At 43.9% G+C, this 22,205-nt stretch overlaps 4 protein-coding genes and 1 non-coding gene across 7 annotated transcripts; 3 read left to right on the top strand and 2 right to left on the bottom strand.

Annotated features, from left to right (window-relative positions):
- The first annotated feature begins 748 nt into the window (after positions 1-748).
- On the top strand, positions 749-4,437 carry LOC136493039 (uncharacterized). Of its 3 annotated transcripts, none has more exons than XM_066489068.1 (5): positions 749-1,022; positions 1,612-1,638; positions 1,854-1,973; positions 3,027-3,137; positions 4,048-4,437. In XM_066489068.1, the coding sequence occupies exons 3-5, from the start codon at positions 1,857-1,859 to the stop codon at positions 4,270-4,272; spliced, it is 453 nt and encodes a 150-aa protein (XP_066345165.1). In that variant the 5' UTR covers positions 749-1,022; positions 1,612-1,638; positions 1,854-1,856; the 3' UTR covers positions 4,273-4,437. The 3 variants fall into 3 exon arrangements, with proteins under 3 accessions (XP_066345165.1, XP_066345164.1, XP_066345163.1); XM_066489067.1 differs by having other exon boundaries at positions 1,795-1,973; XM_066489066.1 differs by having other exon boundaries at positions 1,766-1,973.
- Positions 4,438-4,709: 272 nt separating this feature from the next.
- TRNAQ-UUG (transfer RNA glutamine (anticodon UUG)) lies at positions 4,710-4,781 on the top strand. The gene has a single exon. It is a non-coding gene; the product is annotated as a tRNA-Gln (tRNA).
- A 2,333-nt stretch (positions 4,782-7,114) lies between these two features.
- LOC136493037 (F-box protein 7-like) lies at positions 7,115-12,916 on the bottom strand. Its single transcript, XM_066489065.1, has 11 exons — positions 12,495-12,916; positions 11,050-11,136; positions 10,783-10,889; positions 9,599-9,715; positions 9,431-9,524; positions 8,530-8,603; positions 8,306-8,359; positions 8,105-8,209; positions 7,967-8,025; positions 7,674-7,884; positions 7,115-7,553 (listed from the first exon to the last, which is right to left on the bottom strand). Exons 1-11 carry the CDS (start codon positions 12,505-12,507, stop codon positions 7,494-7,496), a joined length of 981 nt encoding a protein of 326 aa, XP_066345162.1. The 5' UTR covers positions 12,508-12,916; the 3' UTR covers positions 7,115-7,493.
- A 217-nt stretch (positions 12,917-13,133) lies between these two features.
- Positions 13,134-16,072, top strand: LOC136494388 (uncharacterized). Its single transcript, XM_066490557.1, has 3 exons — positions 13,134-13,362; positions 14,571-15,032; positions 15,588-16,072. Exons 1-3 carry the CDS (start codon positions 13,153-13,155, stop codon positions 15,741-15,743), a joined length of 828 nt encoding a protein of 275 aa, XP_066346654.1. The 5' UTR covers positions 13,134-13,152; the 3' UTR covers positions 15,744-16,072.
- Positions 16,073-17,177: 1,105 nt separating this feature from the next.
- On the bottom strand, positions 17,178-19,627 carry LOC136491880 (uncharacterized). The gene is made up of 3 exons (XM_066488088.1): positions 18,499-19,627; positions 18,332-18,384; positions 17,178-17,954 (listed from the first exon to the last, which is right to left on the bottom strand). The coding sequence occupies exons 1-3, from the start codon at positions 19,625-19,627 to the stop codon at positions 17,178-17,180; spliced, it is 1,959 nt and encodes a 652-aa protein (XP_066344185.1).
- Positions 19,628-22,205: the final 2,578 nt, after the last annotated feature.

The raw sequence follows: 22,205 nt of genomic DNA, 5'->3' as shown, positions 1-22,205 counted from the left end.
ATCGTAGAGTAGGTGATGAGTCCATAGCGTGTCATAGGGTACATACTCTACGGTGACTGCTTATTTGGCGTGCCATGTTAGATCTATTCGCTAAATGAAGGGGTATGGACCTACGGTGAACCAGTTAAAAAGTTTAGAGACCTAAAAATGCAATTTGAAAGTTGATAGACCTGAATGACACACCACTAAAAGTTAATGGACTCAAAAATACAGTTTGAAAGTTGATGGACCTGAATGACACACCACCAAAAGTTAATAAACCCAAAAATACAGTTTAAAAGTTGATAAACTTAGTTGACACACCACCAAAAATTAATAGACCTACAGTGCATTTAACTCAAATATAAATGTCAAACCGATGAGGAAATGGGAGAAAGCCAAAAGCCCAAAACGGTGTGCGGCTATAGCCTGCGTGGACTGAATTAACGAAATTGGTCTACACTTATGTTGGGTTAGGCCTTCTTCACTCGTTAAGTCGCTGGAAATATTGAAGGCCCGGGATCTTCACTGCTGAAGTTTGGGAGAAAATATTTAATTTGAGTTCACCCTTCCCTCAACATTTGACATCCAATTTATAAATTTAACCATTTGCACACGACTGGTTTCGATACAGGAATTTATCAGATTTTCTCTCATTTTCTATTTCTAATTATCTCTTCTCACTTCTCCCGACACGGAAAAAGACCTAAATACCCCCACTCGTTCCTATCCTCTAACCCGCTCGCATCTTTCTTTCTTTCTTTTTTTTTTTTTGTTCTTTGTCGCGACCGCTAACGGGAGCCGCCCGACGCCAGCGGACGCCGCCGCCCCCGCCTGAGACCGCTAGTTGCCGGTGGCCGCCCGCCCTGGTCGCCGGATCGCCGCAGCCCGCCACCCGCCGCTGGTGGCAGCCGGGCTGCGGGTTCGCCCTTCCCGCCCCTGCTGGCCATCACCGGCGACACCACCTCCGGCCGCGGCCGACGGGACGCCTTGCCCGCCCTCTGCTGGCTGGGACTGCACCGTCGTGGAGTAGAGATCCAGGGTAAAGATGGCAACGGGGAATTCCCCGTCGGAGGTTGCCTCCCCATCCCCGTCCCCGCGGGGAGAAAAAATCCCCGTCCCCGTCCCCGCCAAAGCTCACAGGGACGATTTCTCCCCCATCCCCGCCCCCACGAGGGGAAAAATCCCCGTCGGGGATCCCCGTCCCCGCATTTGTTCATCACCATTCATGTTAATTCATCATCATTCACATGAGTTCATCGACACAATATTAGAGTACACCACGAATCACAATCCAAAAATAGCTAAATAGCAAGAAGCAGGATATTAATCATCACAAAGGTGTAGAACTAGGGTTATTGCTGTTATATATACTCAGAAGACATTGGGCCTTCGTGGGCTCGTTGGGCCATCAGGAAAGAGAGCAAAGCCTGTATATAAACGGGGCGGGGATGCGGGTATCGGGGACGGGGAATGCTCCCCCAGACCCGTCCCCGCCAAACCCGACGGGGGACATTTTCTCCCCGTTTAGATTCCCGTGGGGATATATTTGACTCCATCCCCGTCCCCTAATAGGGGAATTCCCCGCGGGGAATCGGGGATCGGGTCCCCGTTGCCATCTTTAATCCAGGGGGACTTGGATCGGTTTCTCCATTCCTTGTACGTGTAAAAAAAAGCTTATCCTGCCCTGTTGCAGTTCATTCGTTCGTCCGTCAGATCTAGTAGTTTGCTTGTCTCCGTTCAGTTATTTACGAATTTGTTTGCTGTTATCTAATCCGACCCATAGATCCATTTGGCCCTTCTTCCTATTCCTAGCGCACAAGGCTATCTTATCCGAGCGGCTTGGGGTTGAGTGCGAGCTCCCGTTGACGCAGGAGATGGACAAGTTGCTGCAATTCGGGCGGAAGGCATGGTTCATCGTCCGGGTGATGTCTGGTCACGAGGAAAGGAGGATCCGGTCCTACAGGCTGCAGCTGCAGAAGCGCCTCGAGATGGCAAGTATTTTTTTTTTGCCGCGAATTTCATGGATAATGTAGTAGTGCCTACTCCTTTAATTGTGGAACCAACATTTCCTGGTAAAAGTAACCATTTTTGCTTTCTAAGTGCATGATACCAAATCTTGTAGTTGTCCACATGTGCTCTTGTTTGGCACTTCTGCAGCTGCAGCCTCTGCATTTCAAAATGATTGGTCGATATCCCATGCATTTCAACTTCTATCTAGTTCTTACTATTGAGGATAACTGATTGTTACATCATTATCGATTTAGAAATGATTGTTATTGCCATATCTTCCCCTACATATTGGTTGATCATTAGTTGACAACATCAGTTACTCTTATGACTGAGTATTTCAGAATACTGTCAAATGTGGCTTCATTACGTGGTACAACCCAGCTAACTTCCAACAATTTTTTTTTTGTTAAATGATGTAATTTTATAGGAAACCATGTGGTTTCCTCTTTGATCTTGGTGTTACAACGGACTATCTTGCAGACTATTTAGCGGTTTAACTCGTTAATTGCCATTGTTGTCAGAAACATGTTGCAAGTGTTTTACCACCTGTCCACTTGGATTGTCTTGTTGTGAGGTTTAATGTATCACAGTTCTCAGATTATTCATGTTACTGTTTTGTACGTCAACATTTTAGCAACCTAAATATTGAGCCGACAAAGTTTTGAGTTTATTCATACCAATGATGTTTTGTACCATCACCTAGTGAAACATATATATGATACTATTGCTACAATGTTAGCAAGTAGTAGCACCTTTATGTCATGCAAATCAGTGGTCTGTTCCAAAAACTATTTCACTTACAGTGGAAGGAAAATGGTATTCTAGAGCTGTCCTGTGAGAGGTAATTAAGAAAATGGTGTAAGGCTGTCTGTTGAAGATACAAAAAAAGCTCTTCATCTTCTTAGTCTCGTCTATATATACGATGGGGCAAAGTGCTGTGCTCACTTCTCCTTTTTTATATGCAGAGAATTTACAAATCCCTCAGCCCTCATGGTAAAAGTTTAATCTCTTTGTTTTTGCTATCATTCATTCAGGCACAAGCTAGAAAGGAGGAGCTGCGGAAACAGCCAGAACAAGTTATCTTATCGGAGGTTCGTCAAGTGGTTCAGCAGATGCAAGCTCTAAACCAGCACCTTGACGAAGCTGTAAGTTTAAGTCACAAAAATTTGATTCATTGCTTGCATGGGAAATGTACACAGAATTTTACAAGAAAACTATTAGTTTCTGAATAAATAAATTCATTTGTGCTGACATCAGTGAGAGACGATTGGGCAAATATTTTCTATCATACTGTTGGCACCCAGAAAACAATGCAGCTGTTCTTTTTTTAGAAAGGCGGCAAGAGCTTTGCCAAAATTATATTAGGGCGTACCTAGTGCAGAGAGCTCCCGCTCTGTGCGGGGTCTGGGGAAGGGTGTCAGTGGCAAGCCTTACCCTCGCCTGTGCAATGCAAGGAGACCGCGACTCGAACCCGGGACCTTCCGGTCACAGGCGGTAAGACTCTACCGCTTGCACCAGGCCCGCCCTTCTGCCGAAATTATATTAGACGAGGGAAAATAAAAATAAGTACAGAAAGGGGAAACAAATGGCCTGTGTCCGGCAAACTACAACTGAGACCCACAGAGGCATCATTTCCCCTGAGAACGAAGCCGAAACAAACCACTGACAATGCCTGGACAAAGCACAGAACCAACTGAAACTACTAAAACCACTGAAAAAGAAAATACTGAAACACCCAGACCAAAAGAAACTAAGCAACTAGCCATCCGTAACAATTGGTCTCGTTGCCAACTGAAATTGCCGAATATCATCTTTGCAGAGCATCGTGACTTGACTTGGCTGCATAGAGTTGTTTTGGAAAGTTCTTCTATTCCGCTCCTGCCAAATAGTTGCAGCTGTTCATGAGACGTTAGTTTATTATATTCCAAAGAGGCCAATAGACTGATTATTCAGTTCAGGTTTCTGGTGACACTAAGACTGATGCTTCCTGTGATCCTGTCTTATTCACAATCATTTGCAATAACTTTCTAACTTTTTTTTTATCATAATTTTCAGGAAGCTGCTATCGATGAATATTTTAAACCAATTGACAAGAATGCTAAAATCATAGCGGATCTGCAGTTGGAGAAAGAGGAAAAACAAATGAAGGAGATGGCAAAAGTTATGCAGGAACAAATAAAAATGCAAAGAGAAATCACAATGAAAAGAGCTGAGGCTGCAAGCGTCGAGTCTAATGATACTAAAGTGGGTGAAAAAGTGGCTGAAATCCCTCCGAAATAAGAAACTGTAAAATAGATGCTAGGCATTGTTCCCCTTTTTTTTTGAGCGAAGTTATTGTGCGTGTGCATACTATTTGCATATGTGCTATGGGCTAGGTAATAAGTGTGTACTTACAATGAGACAGTCTCCAATTTTGTGCTTATCGAAGGCTATTGGGCTGCTGCTTTTCCGTTTGTTGTTTTAGTATCCACATAAGCTTTGTTTTGCGCCATAATGTATTCTGTCCATTAACATGTAACCTTTACTACAGCAAGTATGTTGAGGTGCTGTGTCAGTTCATTTTTCCAAGGATCTGATGAATTTTGCAATTCGAGGTGTCCAGAGATTCAGATCTGTTGCTGGATGTGATGATTTTGCTGTACTCTTGGATAGGAAACCTGTTTCCTCTGGGAGGTAGATGGTTTATAAGGATTTAAGTAGAAAATTTAACATCAATTGGTTCCATAGTGTAGTGGTTAGCACTCCAGACTTTGAATCTGGCGACCTGGGTTCGAATCCCGGTGGGACCTCTTTTCTTCGATTGTGTTTTTTTGGTTATATATATTCAGATTAAGCTCGCTAATGAGTCGTGATTGATCCCACTACTGGACCCTGAAGGCTGGAGCGTTCTGTTGTTGTTCCTTTGGTGTTTTTTCTTCCTCTTCTGTATGTAAAGGATCATAAAAGCGATGGACAGCTGGTTGTTCGTGTAAATACGGAACGAAAAATATGAAAACGGTTTTTTTCTTTTCGCAAGTGCTATGTGGACTCACAGGGAAAAGGCGTTTGGGCAGAGGATTTGAGTGCATCCCAACTCAAGCAAGAACATGTGCTACGCGTGTGATGGCATTTGAGTGTTGCGGCACAAGCTAGCTCTTTTGTTAAAACATGTGCTACGTAACAATAATACAGAGCCTTATCAATCTCTTTTGCCAATTGGAACATATAGAGTGGATATACTAGAAATTGAAACATCTCGCCACCGATGCTCCCAAGAATAAATGACACACAGTACAAACTTGATACATGGGCCCCTGTTTGGCTTACCCAGAAACCGACGTGTTCAGCTTGTTTTTTCAGTCAGAACAATATTTTTTTCTCACAACAATTTAGCCAGAGCAGTGTTTTTCAGCCAAGTTTCGGCAAGCCGTATTGTTCACAAATCACGGCAGCTAGCACCAGGCAAGCGCATAACCAGCTGCCTATTGGTTCAGCGGAGACTGCACACAGCACACACCAACATGAAACAAGCTCAGAGCAGCCACGGCCGACGACACTACGACAGGTGCACGCAGGCACACACAGACGCAGCAGCTGGTTATTCAAAAGCTACTCCGTCTTCGGCGGGGTAGCAAGCACTCACCAAAAGACGGAGTAGCAAGCACTCACCAAACCACACAAATCAACTCACACACAGTCACACATGCAGCAGGTGGGCATGCACACCCAGCTGCTGCGTCATCAATCCAAACTTGCAAGCCACACACACAGTCCACTCAAGCACACACACGGACGCACCGGCCGGGCCTGAGCGCAACACGCGCGCAGGCACAAATCCAGGCCGGAATTTTACCGGGGGAATTCCGCGTGTGTTATTAAAAAAGATCGCAATGTTCTGTGTGGCTCTGGAAAAGTTTAGCGGTCTTTAGCGTCACTACTCTAACTTTTTCGTGTCCTCCATACCACTACCGTCAGGCTCTAACACCGTCAAACTGCAGGTGTGAAAAAGACAAAAATACCTTTAAGTCTAAATATGTTAATAATTTTTTTTGAGCATCTTAACGACTTCAAATGAAAAAACTCAAAACTAGAAAGTTGTAGATCTCGTCGAGATCTATAATTTTTATATATAAATTATTTTCATTTAATTCCGCAAAAAAATGATTTGATATGATTAATATATCTTAGATTTTTTTTTCATTTAATTCCGCAAAAAAATTTGAAAAAACTCAAAATACGTGCTGCTGCTTTGGGGGAGGTTACAGGAATTCATGAGTAGGATTAGTCCTCCTGATTTACCTACAGGCTACAGCGACAGGAAAGAACTATTGCACTGATTTATCTGACAAAATGAGATATCAATTGGCAAATGTTTTTTTTTCCTGGAGGAAATGGTAAATGTTCTTAAACTACCGAGTTTGGTAATGGCCTTGTCAAATTGTTTTTCAGTTGCTGACCTTGTGTCATCCTAATTTAGCAGCAATTTTACTCATTCAAGGCTGAATCTTCTGCTCAACTACTGAACTGTTTCCTGAGCTGCAGGACACGTACCTGCCTCGTAATCCGGCGTTGAAGGAGCTCGTGTACAAGGATCAAGAACCCCATCCCAAATCCAGCAGCATGTAGATTGTTGACCGTACAAGAAACCAGTTGCTACTAAATAAAATAAAATGTCTGATTTGATGACGCCTCTTCAAAGGCCTTGATGTCAGATGTTACACATTGGATATCTTGTGCAATGTTTCAGAACCATTTGATTTCGAAAAGATAATAAGCTTGAAATACTTGTAGCTTCTGCAGAACAACAGGTATAATAACATTACCTTTCTCGTCTCGAATCCACAAAGGGAACCATTTGTCCAAACAATGAAACAAACTAGTCCTCAAAAGGGGAAACAAGTGTACATGTATTGCTCATCCAGCAATCAGCATCCATAAATGAACGCATCAGTACGTAGATGCAAAGGATTGTCGTTGCCAGCTATCAGAGACAAATTAACACAGCAAAGCATACTTCACGTGTTGTTAAAGCATACTTCACGTGTTGTTACTGGAATACTGGTCATTCAGTACTTGAGTAGCTAAACGTCAAGGTGTCGTTCCAAAAAAAATAAAAATAAAAAATAAAGGGGAAGGTGCCAGGTTTAACTGTACAATCAGAAAATATATATTCAGACTAAAGAGTTTACAACGATAGACTGCTTGTTTCTATAGTACAGACCCACATTACTTCAGGAGGGTAGTTCCACTTGTTTTGACAGTGAGATTATTTCCTCCCACACAATTTTCAAGCACCAACAAGAACAAAGAACCTGTTTCCAAGCATCAACAAACATAATGTGTAATTATTTATACAACAGCATGCAACCAACCGAAGAGTGGATACAAAACAACACTGTGTATTTACACATTGCTCTAGCAAGCGATCTGGAGGGAACGAAATCATTGGTCATCATCATTTTAGCCTGTAACAGGGCCATCAATCATCTCATTCTCCAACCGCCATCGTCGTCATGAAGAGCTCACCCAGGGACGTAGTAGTCCATCTTCTCCACGGGGAGGTTTAGCACCGAAGTATCAGCCTGAATAATTTTCACACTTCAGTTAATCATGCTATGCTCGGGATAAAAAATTGAACTACAAGTTGCAGTTAACCATCCCTCCAACGGCTGGTCACAGCGAACTAGATAAAAATAATGTACCTCCTCAGACGGAACAAACACAAAGGGTGACAAACCCCTGCTGTGGGAAACAGCAGGCACATCTGGGTCATGCGTCTCATCCTCCTCCCAGCCCTCAACGAGTTCTAGTATGCTGCCTTTCCAGTTTTGCAGTTCAGTTGCATTCACTCCGGTGGTTAGAATCTTCAGTACATCCAACCTGTTATTTGCACCAACTGTGGTGCCTCTAAGCCTGCAGAATGTTGGCACATATTTCAAAGGCTAGGAACTGGCATAAATCATCAAAACCTGGGCAACAATTTCATACAAAATACCTAAGGCGCATCCTGACAAGTGTGTACCGATGCCCTGGATACAGGAGAGCCATTTCTATCTGCATGCCAGAAAGAGTAGCTCATATTAGGAAGAATGTGAAGGGCAGCTGAGAAAGAATAGATTGTCAGAACTCTCACCTGGCCATCCTCTGATAGTATGTAGTCACCTTTAAATACACAATCAGCCTTTGATGCCCGGAAATGCATGCACTTAACAGCATCTTTAACTTTATCTGGGGAGATCTGGTAATTCACAGGGATGAAAAAAAAAGGTAAATGGAGCGGGTGAGAAATATGCTGTCGAGTGATAAATGACAACATGAGAGTTGTGATAGGGACCTTATAGAGAAACTTCCCACTAGGGAAAAATCTCAAGTAACGGTAGTAGCAAACCTGAACATGAATGGGATGTATTGTCATTAATAACACTTAGAACATCAAATCAATAAGATAACAGATAATAACATGTTCATAATGATCAGGATTTGTAAATGTGTTACGAGTTGCAAAAAAAAAAAAAAAAAAAAAAAAAAAAAAAAAAAAAAAAAACAGTGCCACCATACCACATTGACAGTTTTCTTGAATTGCCATTCTGTAACTCCAGTATGAATATATGTGTTCCTGCTCACATAGAGACCTGAATAAGCAACAAATATCAAAGTCAGTGCAAATATAATACACCCACAATACTGAAGGCTCTATCAAATAGTATCAATTATACAGCAATCGCAACAGAGCAAATTAGGAATTAAATCAAGAACTTTTAGACGGTTTTCAAAGAGAAAATTAATATTTATCGGAGAACTATCTCCATGAATTGCAATGGGATGAGTTCTGCACCTAAAACTAAACTAACAATTCCAGCTTGCCTTCATTTTAGCACACAACTGAGTCCAAAGAGCATGGCTACTGGCTTACTGCAGATCTATAGATCATACTGATAAATTACAGCTCTATGTTGTATACTTGTATGTAATATCCATGATACATCAGACCTGAGTGTGCACTATGCAAACTAAATTGGGCACACTAGAACAAAGTGGCAAATCACAGCTCTGTGTATCCACTTAGTATATATGAGATTTTGATTTATGTTCACAGCCCCATTCAGAAAAACATCGTAAAGAACCTTTCAAATAATCATTCAGTCACTGGTATGGTGATAATTTTATCGATGAAATCATAGAGATAAGGAAGCACATGACAAGGCTAAAAAAGATTCAAAATCCGCAGACATTCTTATCTAATTGTAGAAATATGCTTTCGGAGTTTCGGTAATGTACTACTCCCTCCGTTCCAAATTGTAAGTCATTTTGGTTGTTCTAGATACATAGTTTTTACTACGTACCTAGACATAGAGTATATCTAGGTGCATAGAAAAACTATGTATCTAGAAGACAAAACAACTTACAATTTGGAATGGAGGGAGTATATTATATGATATAAGGCTTCTTGAATATTTACCATCAATTCGGATTCTTGGTCTCTGCAGCCACATTCTCCTCCAAGAGGAATCGTACAACGACCGAACCATCATGTAGTTTGCCTCCATTCCACTCTTCATAACATAAAAGTGGATGCTTGAGAAAACATAAGAACATGAAACTGAATAACAAAATCAAGTACACTAACCTGCCAAGTTTTCAAGCATGCAGCACGCCATAAAGTAGGATTACGTGCAGTATATTTCCACTTGCGGCAGACACATGCAGCCCTCCCTAAAGTATATGGGCTCATTCTTGTGAAAATCTGTGAAAAAAGGCTTAAAACAGTTGAGCAAGCAGTATTGCATTGATCACTGGCTTCTTTTCATGCTGAAGTCATGATGGGATGAGGCACATGGGTGAAACTTGAGTTATGCCTTATCTACTTCGCAAAAAGGGAAAAATATCCATTTTACTCCCCCGAAGTTCCACTCGAGTCCACTTAGCAACCTAAAGTATTGTTTGCTTTACTGAACCCCCTTAGATTACAATAAGGGTTCACAACACCCCCTATGTTGGTTTTACTAAGCAGTTTTGATGATTTCGAAGATTGTGTTGCCACGTATGGTGCCACATCATCCCCATTTCATATATCCTCCCCCCCCCCCCCCCCCCCCCCCCCCCCCCCCCCCCCAACCCACCTACTCTCGTAGGTAAGATCAGCACCCAAACATTATCACTGAGAGGATGCGCGGAGTTATGTGCAGATTGCAACATATTTGCATTGCATTTTCGTATGCTAGAAACTATTGCTAAGCCCCCTTAATGGTCTGCATGTACATCATGCCATTGCTTCCAGTCTGCATATCATACGGCGGAAGTCATGGGCTCATGGGAATACTTGGAGAGCACCACAGCAGCCGCGTGATGGCACAAAGTAACACCAATGGGATGAGCAATTGGGTATGTAGTTGCAACAGAGGGATCAGGTGGTGAGAGAGAATGAGGAACCAGATGTTAGGGCCACACAACCTTCCGCGTCATCAACAAATAGTTTAGTACTAAAACCAGCATAGGGGGAAGTGGGTGATCTGAGCCCTTTATTATAATCTCAAGAGATTAAGTAAACCAAATAATACTTTAAGAGGCAAAGTGGACTCTCAGGATGCTTCAGTGACAGAATGGACTTTTTCCAAGCAAGACATGTATTATGGATCAATCAAGTATATTAGTTCTTCTCCATGATGATTCAATAATACAATGAGATATACAGATATACCTAGCAGGAAATACACATGGAATGGACATAAGTGGAGAAAAATTCAGTAAAATGTTTTCCACTTATATGTTAAAAAAATGAAATAAATACAGCTCACTTCATATAACCATCACCTCGAGCATTAGTTCATCAGGTAGGCAATGATGAATGAGTGCTGGATCAGGTTTGTAGCTCAAACTGCTGAATGGTGGCACAGGCTGAACTCTTATTCCATATAATTCTGTTAAGGAATTAGATAACAAAAGATAAAATAAAAACTGGTTAATCTATGTAGCACTAAAGAAGCTAATGTTCAATAGTCATTCTTCAATTAAAATAAAAAGGTGGCAGACAGCCAGTTCAATACTTTAATTCAAGCGACAACCTCATGTTATACTTACTCAGCCAGGGTCTATCTGTTGCAATGTATCGCATGCTTAGGAAATGATCAAATGAGTTTATGTCAGGACGAATATCAACAGAGATATCTGCATGAGAAGACATTATTATATCAGTATATCACGTAAGTGTGTGAGAGTGAATACTAAGAACAAATCCAGAATCAAGCCATAGCAACACGAATACACGATGTCCTGCAGACATGTAACTCTTGATGCAAAATATTCCTTAGCTACAATTGACGATGAGCACATGACTATGCTTAAATGGAAAGTTCAGTGAGACTGTGCATTCCCTTTATACACACATGGCATATCTCATAGAAATAGCATTTGACATGTTCCACCACAGCACAATCCAAAACAAGGTTGTTAGGATCGGATAGAGTTTTTGATGTGAAGTGTGGTCAAGGATCAACCATAAAAAAGCCTTACCACCCCCATAATTTATCATAAGCAAAATCATTCCAAAAGTAATTATTATGTAGGATCGGAATCCTATGTAAGATCTTGCTGATATGGGATTATATGAAACTTTCATGTAGGATAGGGTGCTATAAAATTTTGGATGCATTGTGGGTTCAGTATCGTTTTGGCTTGGTAAGATCATAGTATAAGATTCTAGGATCCAGATTGATATCCCAAACAACCTTGATCCTAAATGAAGAATTAGGATAGCAGTTTATCGCCTCAAACAACAGCACTAAAGTAGCACACTTCGTCAGAGGATTCCATTGACACTAGATACCTGAGGGAGTTGTTTTTCCATATTTCTATAGTCCCTGATACAGGATAACAACTTCCAACTACTGATGATGATCTCTGTATACCACATTGGATGCCATTAGAATCCTATAATCCTTTGTAATCTACTTCAATATCAAACAAACAATACAGTATCTCATGAAATGTTTGAGGAATGGTGGAAAACATATGTCTGCTATTTGGTGAGAGGATCGTCTTCCCTCAATTTTACTTTGTTTGCTCACAGATTTGATTCAAATCTCAAGTGTTGGCTGTCTGTTGTAGATAATTAGTACATGAGAACAGATAACAAGGCCCCTTGCAAACAGCTGGAATTTCCATGTGATCTACAACTTGGCTAGCTAATATTCATTGAGTAAAAAAATTCAAGAACTCCTATTGCCGAGTCCCCACAGAAGGTACTATCTTTGCCAAAGATAACGATGAACAGACAATCAGGGCATGTACTTGGCTCGAAAATAGAACTTTTTTTTTGTTTTATTTGAACAACACCAAATCGTGTGCAGGAAAGGATTCCAATGAAATTGCACCATAACTCAATTCATTCTAAGCCACTTATGGATCACCTGATACCAAATCATTACATTCACAGGTAGACCCAAAGAAAATAATCAAAGAAGTACGAGGTGGGAGAAAATGGAGACTCTCTCCTATCAATCCCACAAATTAGCGCGGAGGAATACCTGAGGAAGCCATTAGGACCCAGAAGCTTGGACGATTTGCACTGAATCGACCAGGGGACGGCAGGAAGCTTGCGGCCACTGAGAGTTAATCCCCGTTCCCTCTTCTGATCCTCTCTCAGCAGCAAATCACGCGCCAGGAAAAAAAAATCCGGACCCACGAACCAACGCTCGATGGTCCCGAGCCAACCCCCACCCCACCCCGCGGCACGCCGCGCTTCGCCGGGCAAGACCTAGGCCACGGCCCTCGCGCCCCCGCCGGCGAGCGAGCCAGCGAGCAGCGCGTGGGACCGAGACGTGGACGGCCGCCGAGAGCGCGCTCGAGATGTGGCTGGGGATGGTGGGGGAGAAACGAAACGGGAGTACGAAACGAGACGGTTCGAGGCGCGGCGCGGTAGGCGGTAGCGACCTCCCTGCCGCCTGCCGGCTGCCGGCTGCCGACGTTGCCGTCCCGCCCGCCTCAATTATCTGTGGACCGGGTCCCGCCCCGTGATCCAACGGCCGGCATGGCCCGCTCGCGAACGGACGGCATCCAGAGGCGTCAATGCCACAATGGGTTAGCGGCACGGCATTTACCTTTTTTTTTCTTTTTATTCATTTTTTCTGTTTTTGGATACTTTCAGTAGAGTAGAGTAGAGTGGAGGACGGACGATAGGGCAGCATGGCGGCAACCTTCTGCGCCGGCCCCGCCGCATCCGCGGCAGCAAACCCTAGCTCCGCCGGCTGCCAACCCCAGAACCGAGCTCGGGCTGGCGTGCTGCCTGCTTGCTGGCGGCCCACCCGGCCGACTCCCGCCTTCCTCTCCCTCCGGCGCCCCAATGCCGAGCTGCGGCCGCTACGCGTGGCCGCCGGCTCCGGCGTTGACCCGAAGGTGAGGGATTTCAGACCTACTCTTGCCGTTAGAGCATGGTTAATAACTTAGCCGACAGTCGGCTGTATGACATTGCCACGTCATATAAAGCTAATACTGTAGCTAACTGATATAATAGGCTAACCATTAACCGGCTATTAGGTTGGTTCAACACAGAGTGAGCATTTAATGTGTGCGTGTACATACACGATCTAGTGCGGTCTAGTATCCCGTGTGGCCCTTCAGGCGTGGGAGCTGGGAGGGCAGTATCGGCGCACGGGATCAGGAAGTTGGGACGTGGGTCAAGCAAGCGCCGAGTTATCGCCGGCACCGGGCTGAGAGCAGGCGTTTCTATCTCGTAACACGTGATTCAGCCGGGCGTTTCATGAACCGCCCGCTTCCTTCTCTCTCTTATCTTCTCACTGCTCCACTTAGGATTTTGATGACGTGTAACATGGTGCAGCCTGCTGACTAAGCCTTATTATACTTGCTCTTAGTGGTAACATGGTTGGGTGAGAGGCATGGAGGGAGGCGATTAGCTCGCGGAGAATTTTGCCCCTTTGGGGCACTTGCAAGCTTGAGGAGCAGAGAGAGTAGGGAAGTACTGTTCTTGGAGACGTTTGAAAAATTCTTTGTGTTAGTTCAAGATTCTCGTATGTATAGGTGTGTCTTATTCTTCAATAGCTTGTTCCATGACTAGCTGCCATTGGACTGTTACAAAGAGTGACTGATGTAGACATGGACTTTGTGTGTTAAGGTGCCATTGCTAATTTTGCGATAAATGCCCATCTTTAGTATGCTCTTAATATGCCCTGGACTACCAGAACCTGCAGTTTAGTCTACACTAGTTGGGGTTTGCCAAATACAGAAGAAGATGAACTAAAATTAGCCTGCTTTGCTATTACTATGACTAATCACATGGGTGTCTGGAGGACATGGGAAATGCCTTCATTTTTCTCTGAGCTAAATCGGACAGTTTGAAGAATAGTGTGAGAAAATAGGAGCGCAAGTATTTTTGGCGCAGTTGTAAAGTTGCATTTCAAGCTGCTATTGCAGCTTGTGAGCAATGAGATGAATTAATAAAATATTTATTTAAATGGTAGCAATGAAATGGTGAGAGAAACAAACCATTTCAAAAATGCTCATGTTCTCTGTTGGATCTTGTCATGCATTCCATTTTAACCAAATGTGTTTCATCAAGTTTCACCAAAATGAGTACTTCGCTGCAGGTTGTCAATGGGGAAGATTTTCCTCCCATGAAGGACCTAATTCAGCTATACAGGACAGCTTTTCTAGAAGGAAATGATGAGGTTCTTGGCGAAGTTGAGAAGGCAATCACTGCTGTGGAAGAAGAGAAGAGTAGGGTAGCTTCTCAGTTTGAAAGTATTACAACCAAAATAACTTCTGGGAAGGAGAAGTTTATTCGCTTAAATGCCGATCTGGAGAATTTCCGGAAACAGACTGAAAAGGAGCGCGCAAAGTTTACATCAAATATACGGGTGGAAGTTGTTCAGAGTCTGTTGCCTCTGGTTGATAGTTTTGAGAAAACGAATTTAGAGAACACACCAGAGAATGAGAAGGAGCAAAAGATCAGCACAAGCTATCAAGGCATATACAATCAGTTAGTTGAAACACTAAGATATTTGGGTGTAGGAGTTGTGGAAACAGTTGGCATGCCATTTGATCCTTCAGTAAGTAATATTTACCCTTCCGTCACCTGTTTCGTTCTCATGGTCTGGCTCTCTCCCTAAAACATTGGATGCAAACAAGAAACAACATATTGGATCCTTTTGAACATGCAAAAGGAATTCCATTCCAGGATTAACAGGTTTCCGTTCCAAATTATAAGACGTCTTGGCTTTTCCAGATACATAGTTTTTGCTTTGCACCTAGATATACACTATGTCTAGATACATAGTAAAAACAATGTATCTAGAAAAACCAAAACATCTTATAATTTAGAACGGAGGGAGTACATAATAATACCGATGTTTTTTTATGGCCCGGTTCATACTCATGGGATTGAGCTTAGCTTTCACACAGTTTCCCGCATCCACGTTGCAGTACATCTCTTTTGATCTAAATAATCATATTGAGTGGGAGAAAAATGATCATCAACTTTCAGTGCTTATATACAGCTAGAAAGTATGAACATATGCATGACAGCATGAGAGTTGAATAGTGTTATCATCATATATGCACCACTGTGGGGGCTCATTCTTTATGTTTTCTTACTTATTATGCAGGTCCATGAGGCCATCTCACGAGAAGTATCCATGCAATTCAAGGCAGGGATTGTCATGCATGAAGTCCGCAGAGGGTTCCATTTGAAGGAGAGGCTGCTAAGGCCTGCTACTGTGAAGGTCTCTACTGGCTCTGTCAAACAAAGTGGAAGCTCATAGAGGGGGTCAAATATGCGGCTTTGTGAATCTGATGAAACGACCTTCAGGAACTGAGAGACTAGAAACCTCTCCTTTTGAGCAACATTTTTCTGTTCATAACATAACATGGTGAATCTGTTTGTCTCAAATGAGACAGGCCACCTATCAATGGTGTTGCCAGGGAGCACCAACTTGAAGTTTTGCTGTTACTTGTAATCTGCTAGAATTCTGTCCACCAAAAGAGAGAGTGAAACATTGGACACATACCGGATTTATGAGTAATATGCATCGTAGGCCCTTGAACTTGTCTCGGGGTGCCACTTAGGTCCACAGACTCTCAAATCATACTTCTGGCATCTTAATGTTGTTTAAGTATGCCATTTAGGTTCATAACTCATCGAAATATGGTTTTGACCGACGTGACGTGTACAGCGTTGTGCAAGCGCACGTGAGCCGCGTGTTTTCTTATTAAAGAAATAGACATTTTCTTCTCTCTCATCTCTTATGGCCACCATGCGCATCAGCTCCGGACGGCGAGCGGTGGCCACAGAGCAGGCCGAGGCCTCGGCGCACCTGGGAGGGCCCGTGGCTTGCCTCACGGTGGCGGCAGGAAGTGGGGAACGCGGCGGTAGACTTAGCAGGTCGGAGGAGGACGGGAAGAGGGAGCTCGACTCACGCCTCCGCTCAGTAGTCAATGGCGAGCAAGGAGTCGGCGATGATTGGCTGCACTGTGCTTCGCGTTGCTCGGTTGGGGAACTCAGGAGGTAGAGTAGGTACAGATGGAGCCTTGGTGGTGAGGAATTGGAGAGTGGCACGGTGGGGGTGGCGGATTTGCAGCCAGCGGTGGCTACTGCGCTCGAGCCGACGTGAGCAACAGAGAGGGAGAGAGAGAAGAGAACGCGACCGGAGAAGGGGACCTGATGCGCTGCAGAGGCGCTCGCGCGACACCGATGTCGAGTAGCGCGACGCCGGTGAAGCCATGCACGATGACGACGGCCCCAGGCGCAGATGCGGCGAGGTCGAGCGTGCTCATGCGTGGGGCAACCGCCTAGGCAGAAGCATGGCACCAGAAGCTGTGGCACACGCTCAAGGCGCACCAGACCGGCGCCACGGCATCCCGCACCTTCGGCGCGCTGGACCCCGTCACCATGATGATGGCCACGCCGCGGACGCGGTGCTCCTTGGCGACGACGCGGCCCTTGAAGCTCCGCACGCCGACGCTGACGCCGCCCAACGAGCCCGAGGTGATCAACGCGTGGGAGCTCATGGCAGTAGCGGACCCAGGATTTTTGCATAGGGTATGCGCCGCAAAAAAAAATTCTTATATAATTCGGTAAACCATTTACAATTCGGTAAAACCATATTATAATTCGGTAAAACGACGTCAAATCTTAATATAAATTGTTCAAATGAAATACAAATACTTCGAAATATAACAATAGGAGACTTACAATATTACTTGTTTATCCGCCGCTTTCTCAATGACATGAATGTCTCCATTATATCATCTTCATTAACTTGGAAGAAAATATCCCGCTCAATAAATGTGACTAGACAATCATCCAAAACAACATCGCCTATCTTATTCCTTGACTTTGTTTTCACTATAACCAATGCAGAAAATACCCTTTTAACACTCGCAGTTGCCGCTGGTAAAAGCAATATCAATTTGAGAAGCAAGTACACCATATCATACACTTTGTGCCTCTTTATTTCAACAAGCTTAACTGAGAGATCAACAATGTTGTCTAGACCTTGGAGGCTAGCATCTTGTCGCATGTCATCAATATAATTATCAAGTTGTAATTCAAGTTTTAACAAATCATTGTTGGAGAAGTCCTTAGGATAAAATTCAGCCAATCTACGTACCTCTCGTGCATCAAAAGAAGCAAAGGAGTTGGAAGGACTAAAGGCTGACATACAAGAGAGTAGCTCCATATTGATCTCATCAAACCGATTATCAAGCTCTTGACTAATTTGATCAATGACACCAATGTATACTTCTCTTCGGAAATGGTCATCATTTGTTTGGTTTCGGGCACGAGCATACCGTGCTGATTTTCCATAAGGCACATAAGCACCATCCATAGCAGGAACTTCAACACCATGTTTAATACAAAAAGAAGTGACCTTCTGAAGAAAATTATCCCAACCATTAGACCTCAACTCCTGCATTCTACTCTTTGCCACATTAACAAGTGAGATTGCATTAAGAATATCTTGATCCCTTCTCTGCAAGCACTCGGATAACTCATTTGTATATCAAGAATAACATACATTAAGTGCACAAAGAAAACAAACTCAAAGGTTTCAAATGCTCCAAGCATAAAATGTATCTTTGTCCAATCTTCCTTATATGCATTATCAGCACCAAGTTCAATGAGCACATCATGAATTGAGGAATATATAGTGATGATGCTACATATAGTTTTGTAATGAGAGCCCCACCGAGTGTCACCAGGCCTAGACAAATCCATCTCTTGATTTAATCCACTCCCTAATTCAAGCTCACCACACTCTAGTGCTTTCTTGACATTCTCAAGCCTAGCATTTCGAAGCATATCATGACGCTTGCAAGAAACCCCAACAATATTCAACAAGATAGATACTTGATCAAAAAAAGTCTTGCAGTCAGTATTTCCTTTGGCAACAGCAACAAGAACTAGTTGGAGTTGATATGCAAAGCAATAAATATAATAAGCGGAAGGTGATTCTTACATGATTAAAGTTTTGAGCCCTTTAATATCTCCTTTCATATTGCTAGCCCCATCATAACCTTGACCTCTAATCTGCTGCATACTCAATCCATTACTAACAAGTAAAACTTCAATTGCTTTCTTAAGTGACAAAGAGGTAGTATCATCTACATGAACAGCTTCAATAAAGTGCTCACATGGCCTTCCAAGTTTATCAACATAACGCAAGCAAAGAGCTAGTTGTTCTTTATGTGATATATCACTAGACTCGTCAGCTAAAATTGCATAGGGCTCATCACCAAGTTCCTCAATTATTTTCTTTCTAGTTTCTATAGCACAACAGTGAATAATTTGCTTTTGTATCTTTGGGCTAGTCAAAGTGCAATTACCTGGTGTATTGTTCAAGACATACTTGTTCACTTCTTCACTATTTCCTACAAGAAACTTTAAAAGTTCAATGAAGTTGCCTCTGTTGCTAGACTCTTCACTTTCATCATGTCCACGGAATGCCAATCCTTGATGCAAAAGAAACTTGATACATCTAAGTGAATATGTCAATCTTTTCTTGTAAAGACGAAGCTCCTCCTCACTCCACTTGTCAATGTTATAATCAATTGCTACCTTGGGATTCATAAAACCAATGTACCTCTCTTGAGCTGCTTTATGTGCCCTAGAACCAGAATGTTTGAGAAGTGTTGTGTTTCCTATATTCCAATTATTCCATCCATCAACAATAAAAGTTTTTGACCCGCTGCCCTTCTTGAACAAGTAGCATATGAAGCAAAATGCAGAATCCTTCCTGACACTATATTCAAGCAACTCATAATTATACAACCATTGTATACTGAATCGACGAGGTACGCCTCCAATGTTTCGGTATGGAAAATCGTGTATATAAGGTTTGCAAGCACCTTTAGTAATATATGCTCTACGGATTGCATCTTGATCATTAACAGGATAATCTTCAATGGGCAGCCTTTCACCTAGATCATATGGTAGGCGATTGATGTCATACGTCGGTGGCTTTGATGCGGGCAGTGGCGGTGATGCTAGCGGGGGCGAGGGCAAATGATCTGCAATTTCTTCAACTTGTACTCTATCTTCTTGATTCTGCGCTTCCACAATATTTTCATCCAGAGGTGGGTCAATAGCAGCCGCCTTCTTTGCTGCTTTCTGAAAAAGGGATCGAATGTCTCCGTTTCTTTTCATAATTCAAGACTCAAGAATTCTGGAAAAAACACTCGCCAATTAGCAAAACTAACGATCGGAAGAAACCTGGAACTGAGGAAGGACGGGGATGGACGGGGAGTATCACCTGAGGAACTAAGGAAGGACTGGCGATCAGTCCTGCAGGCGATGGCGGCAGTCCAGGGCTCCAGGCCAAGCGAAGCGACGGGCGATGCCGATTCGCCGATGGCGGCAGTCCAGACTCAACGGGGTGACGGGATCGGCGGCAGTCCAGGCGACGCGCTATCCAACCTGCCTTCGATCGATTTGGAGCTGGGCTGGCCCAGCTGCACGCACACAGGAGGGAATCCGCTCCGCGTGACCGCGTTAGTTGCGAATACGAAGGGCACCAGACGCCGGACGGCTTGTTTTTTTTAATTTTTTATTTGTATTATGTATGGTTGACGGGTGGCCCATAGGGTGGTCGGTGGACCACCCTGACCACCCACTAGGTCCGCCAATGGCTCATGGCGGGGCTCAAGGACGACGTGCTGACGCCGTGCGCCACGTACAAGAGTCTGCCACTCGATGAGTCGCCGCAGGAGTTCGCCTTGGACGTTCGTGGACTGCTGCGTCGTGCACAGCATCCTACGCAGCTACGGCGTGCGCCTAGACGAGCGCGACGTCTCCATGCACGCCGTCTTCAAGGCCGAGCTCGTGGAGCACCTCGGGTCCGGCTCATCTGAAAGGTCCTAATGGCTAGAGGGGGGGGGGTGAATAGCCTAATAAAAAATTCTACAACAACACTTAACCAAATGGTTAGACAATTATGAGGCGAAGCAAGTATTGCGCTAGCCTACTCAAAATGCAAGCCACCTACCACAATTCTAGTTTAGATAGTGTCAATTCACACAAGAGCAATGACACTACCCTATGTTAGTGTGCTCTCAAAGGCTAACTAAAGAGCCACACCAACCAAGCAAGCAAGCTCTCACAACTAGTTACACTAAAGAGCTTGTCAACTAGTTTGCAATAATATAAAAAGAGTGATCAAGATAGTTATACCGCCGTGTAGAGGAGTGAACCAATCAATCACAAGGATGAATAACAATGAAGACTAATCATCTCAGAATCAATAATAAATACAATGATTTTTACCGAGGTTCACTTGCTTGCCGGCAAGCTACTCCTCGTTGTGGCGATTCACTCACTTGGAGGTTCACGCGCTAATTGGCTTCACACGCCAAACCCTCAATAAAGTACCTTTTGGCTCTCCGCCGGGGAAAGGTCAAGAACCCCTCACAATCACCACGATCGGAGCCGGAGACAATCACCACCTCCGCTCGACAATCCTCGCTGCTCTAAGCCGTCTAGGTGGCGGCAACCACCAAGAGTAACAAGCGAAATCCGCAGCGAAACACGAACACCAAGTGCCTCTAGATGCAATCACTCAAACAATGCACTTGGATCACTCCTAATCTCACTATGATGATGAATCAATGTGTAGATGAGTGGGAGGACTTTGGCTAGGCTCACAAGATTGCTATGTCAATGAAAATGGCCAAAGATGTGAGCCACAGCCGGCCATGGGGCTTAAATAGAAGCCCCCATAAAATAGAGCCGTTGTACCCCTTCACTGGGTACTCTGCGCTCTGACCGGACGCTCCAGTCCACTTGACCGAACCCTGGACTCAGCGTCCGGTCCATAGATGGACGCCATGTGTCATCGCCTTCAAACGCTGTTCGTCAGATTCCAACGGCTATGACGCTGACCGGACGCTCCGGTTAAAACTGACCGGACGCTGGAACCTCAGTGTCCGATCGAGTACAGTAAGGGTCGAAACCTGGTTTTCCTCGACTGGATGCGTCCGGTCCACCTCGACCGGACACAGCCTAGCGTCCGGTGGTAAACCCTAGCCACTGTACCGACAGTCAACGCGACCGGCGCAGGCAGTCAGCGTCCGGTGCTTCTGGATTCAGCGTCCGGTCACTGGACCGACGCTGGCATCAGCTCTGTTCTCACTTCTATCTTCTTCACCCTTGCTCCAATGTGCCAACCATCAAGAATTTGCATCCAGCGCAATAGAAAATAGGCATTTCATTTTCCCGAAAGCGCCGAATCCCGCCGACCCAAACCCATCTCAACCCTGCAAACACCTTGTGCACATGTGTTAGCATATTTTCACAAATATTATCAAGGGTGTTAGCACTCCACTAGATCCTAAATGCATATGCAATGAGTTAGAGCATCTAGTGGCACTTTGATAACCGCATTCCGATACGAGTTTCACCCCTCTTAACAGTACGGCTATCAAACCTAAATGTGATCACACTCTCTAAGTGTTTTGATCACCAAAACAAAATAGCTCCTATAAGTTATACCTTTGCCTTGAGCTTTTTGTTTTTCTCTTTCTTCTCTTCAAGTTTAAGCCCTTGATCATCTCCATGCTATCACCATTGTCATGTTATGATCTTCATTTGCTTCTCTACTTGAAGTGTGCTACCTATCTCATGATCACTTGATGAACTAGGTTAGCACTTAGGGTTTCATCAATTCACCAAAACCAAACTAGAGCTTTCATCATCTCCGACCTTCGGCCGAGATAGGCTCTTGGGCGCG

This window comes from Miscanthus floridulus, chromosome 11 (assembly GCF_019320115.1).
Source record: "Miscanthus floridulus cultivar M001 chromosome 11, ASM1932011v1, whole genome shotgun sequence".
Classification (NCBI taxonomy): Eukaryota; Viridiplantae; Streptophyta; class Magnoliopsida; order Poales; family Poaceae; genus Miscanthus; species Miscanthus floridulus.
The sequence above is the reverse complement of the archived record's forward strand: the minus strand, read 5'-3'. Positions and strand labels throughout refer to the sequence as shown.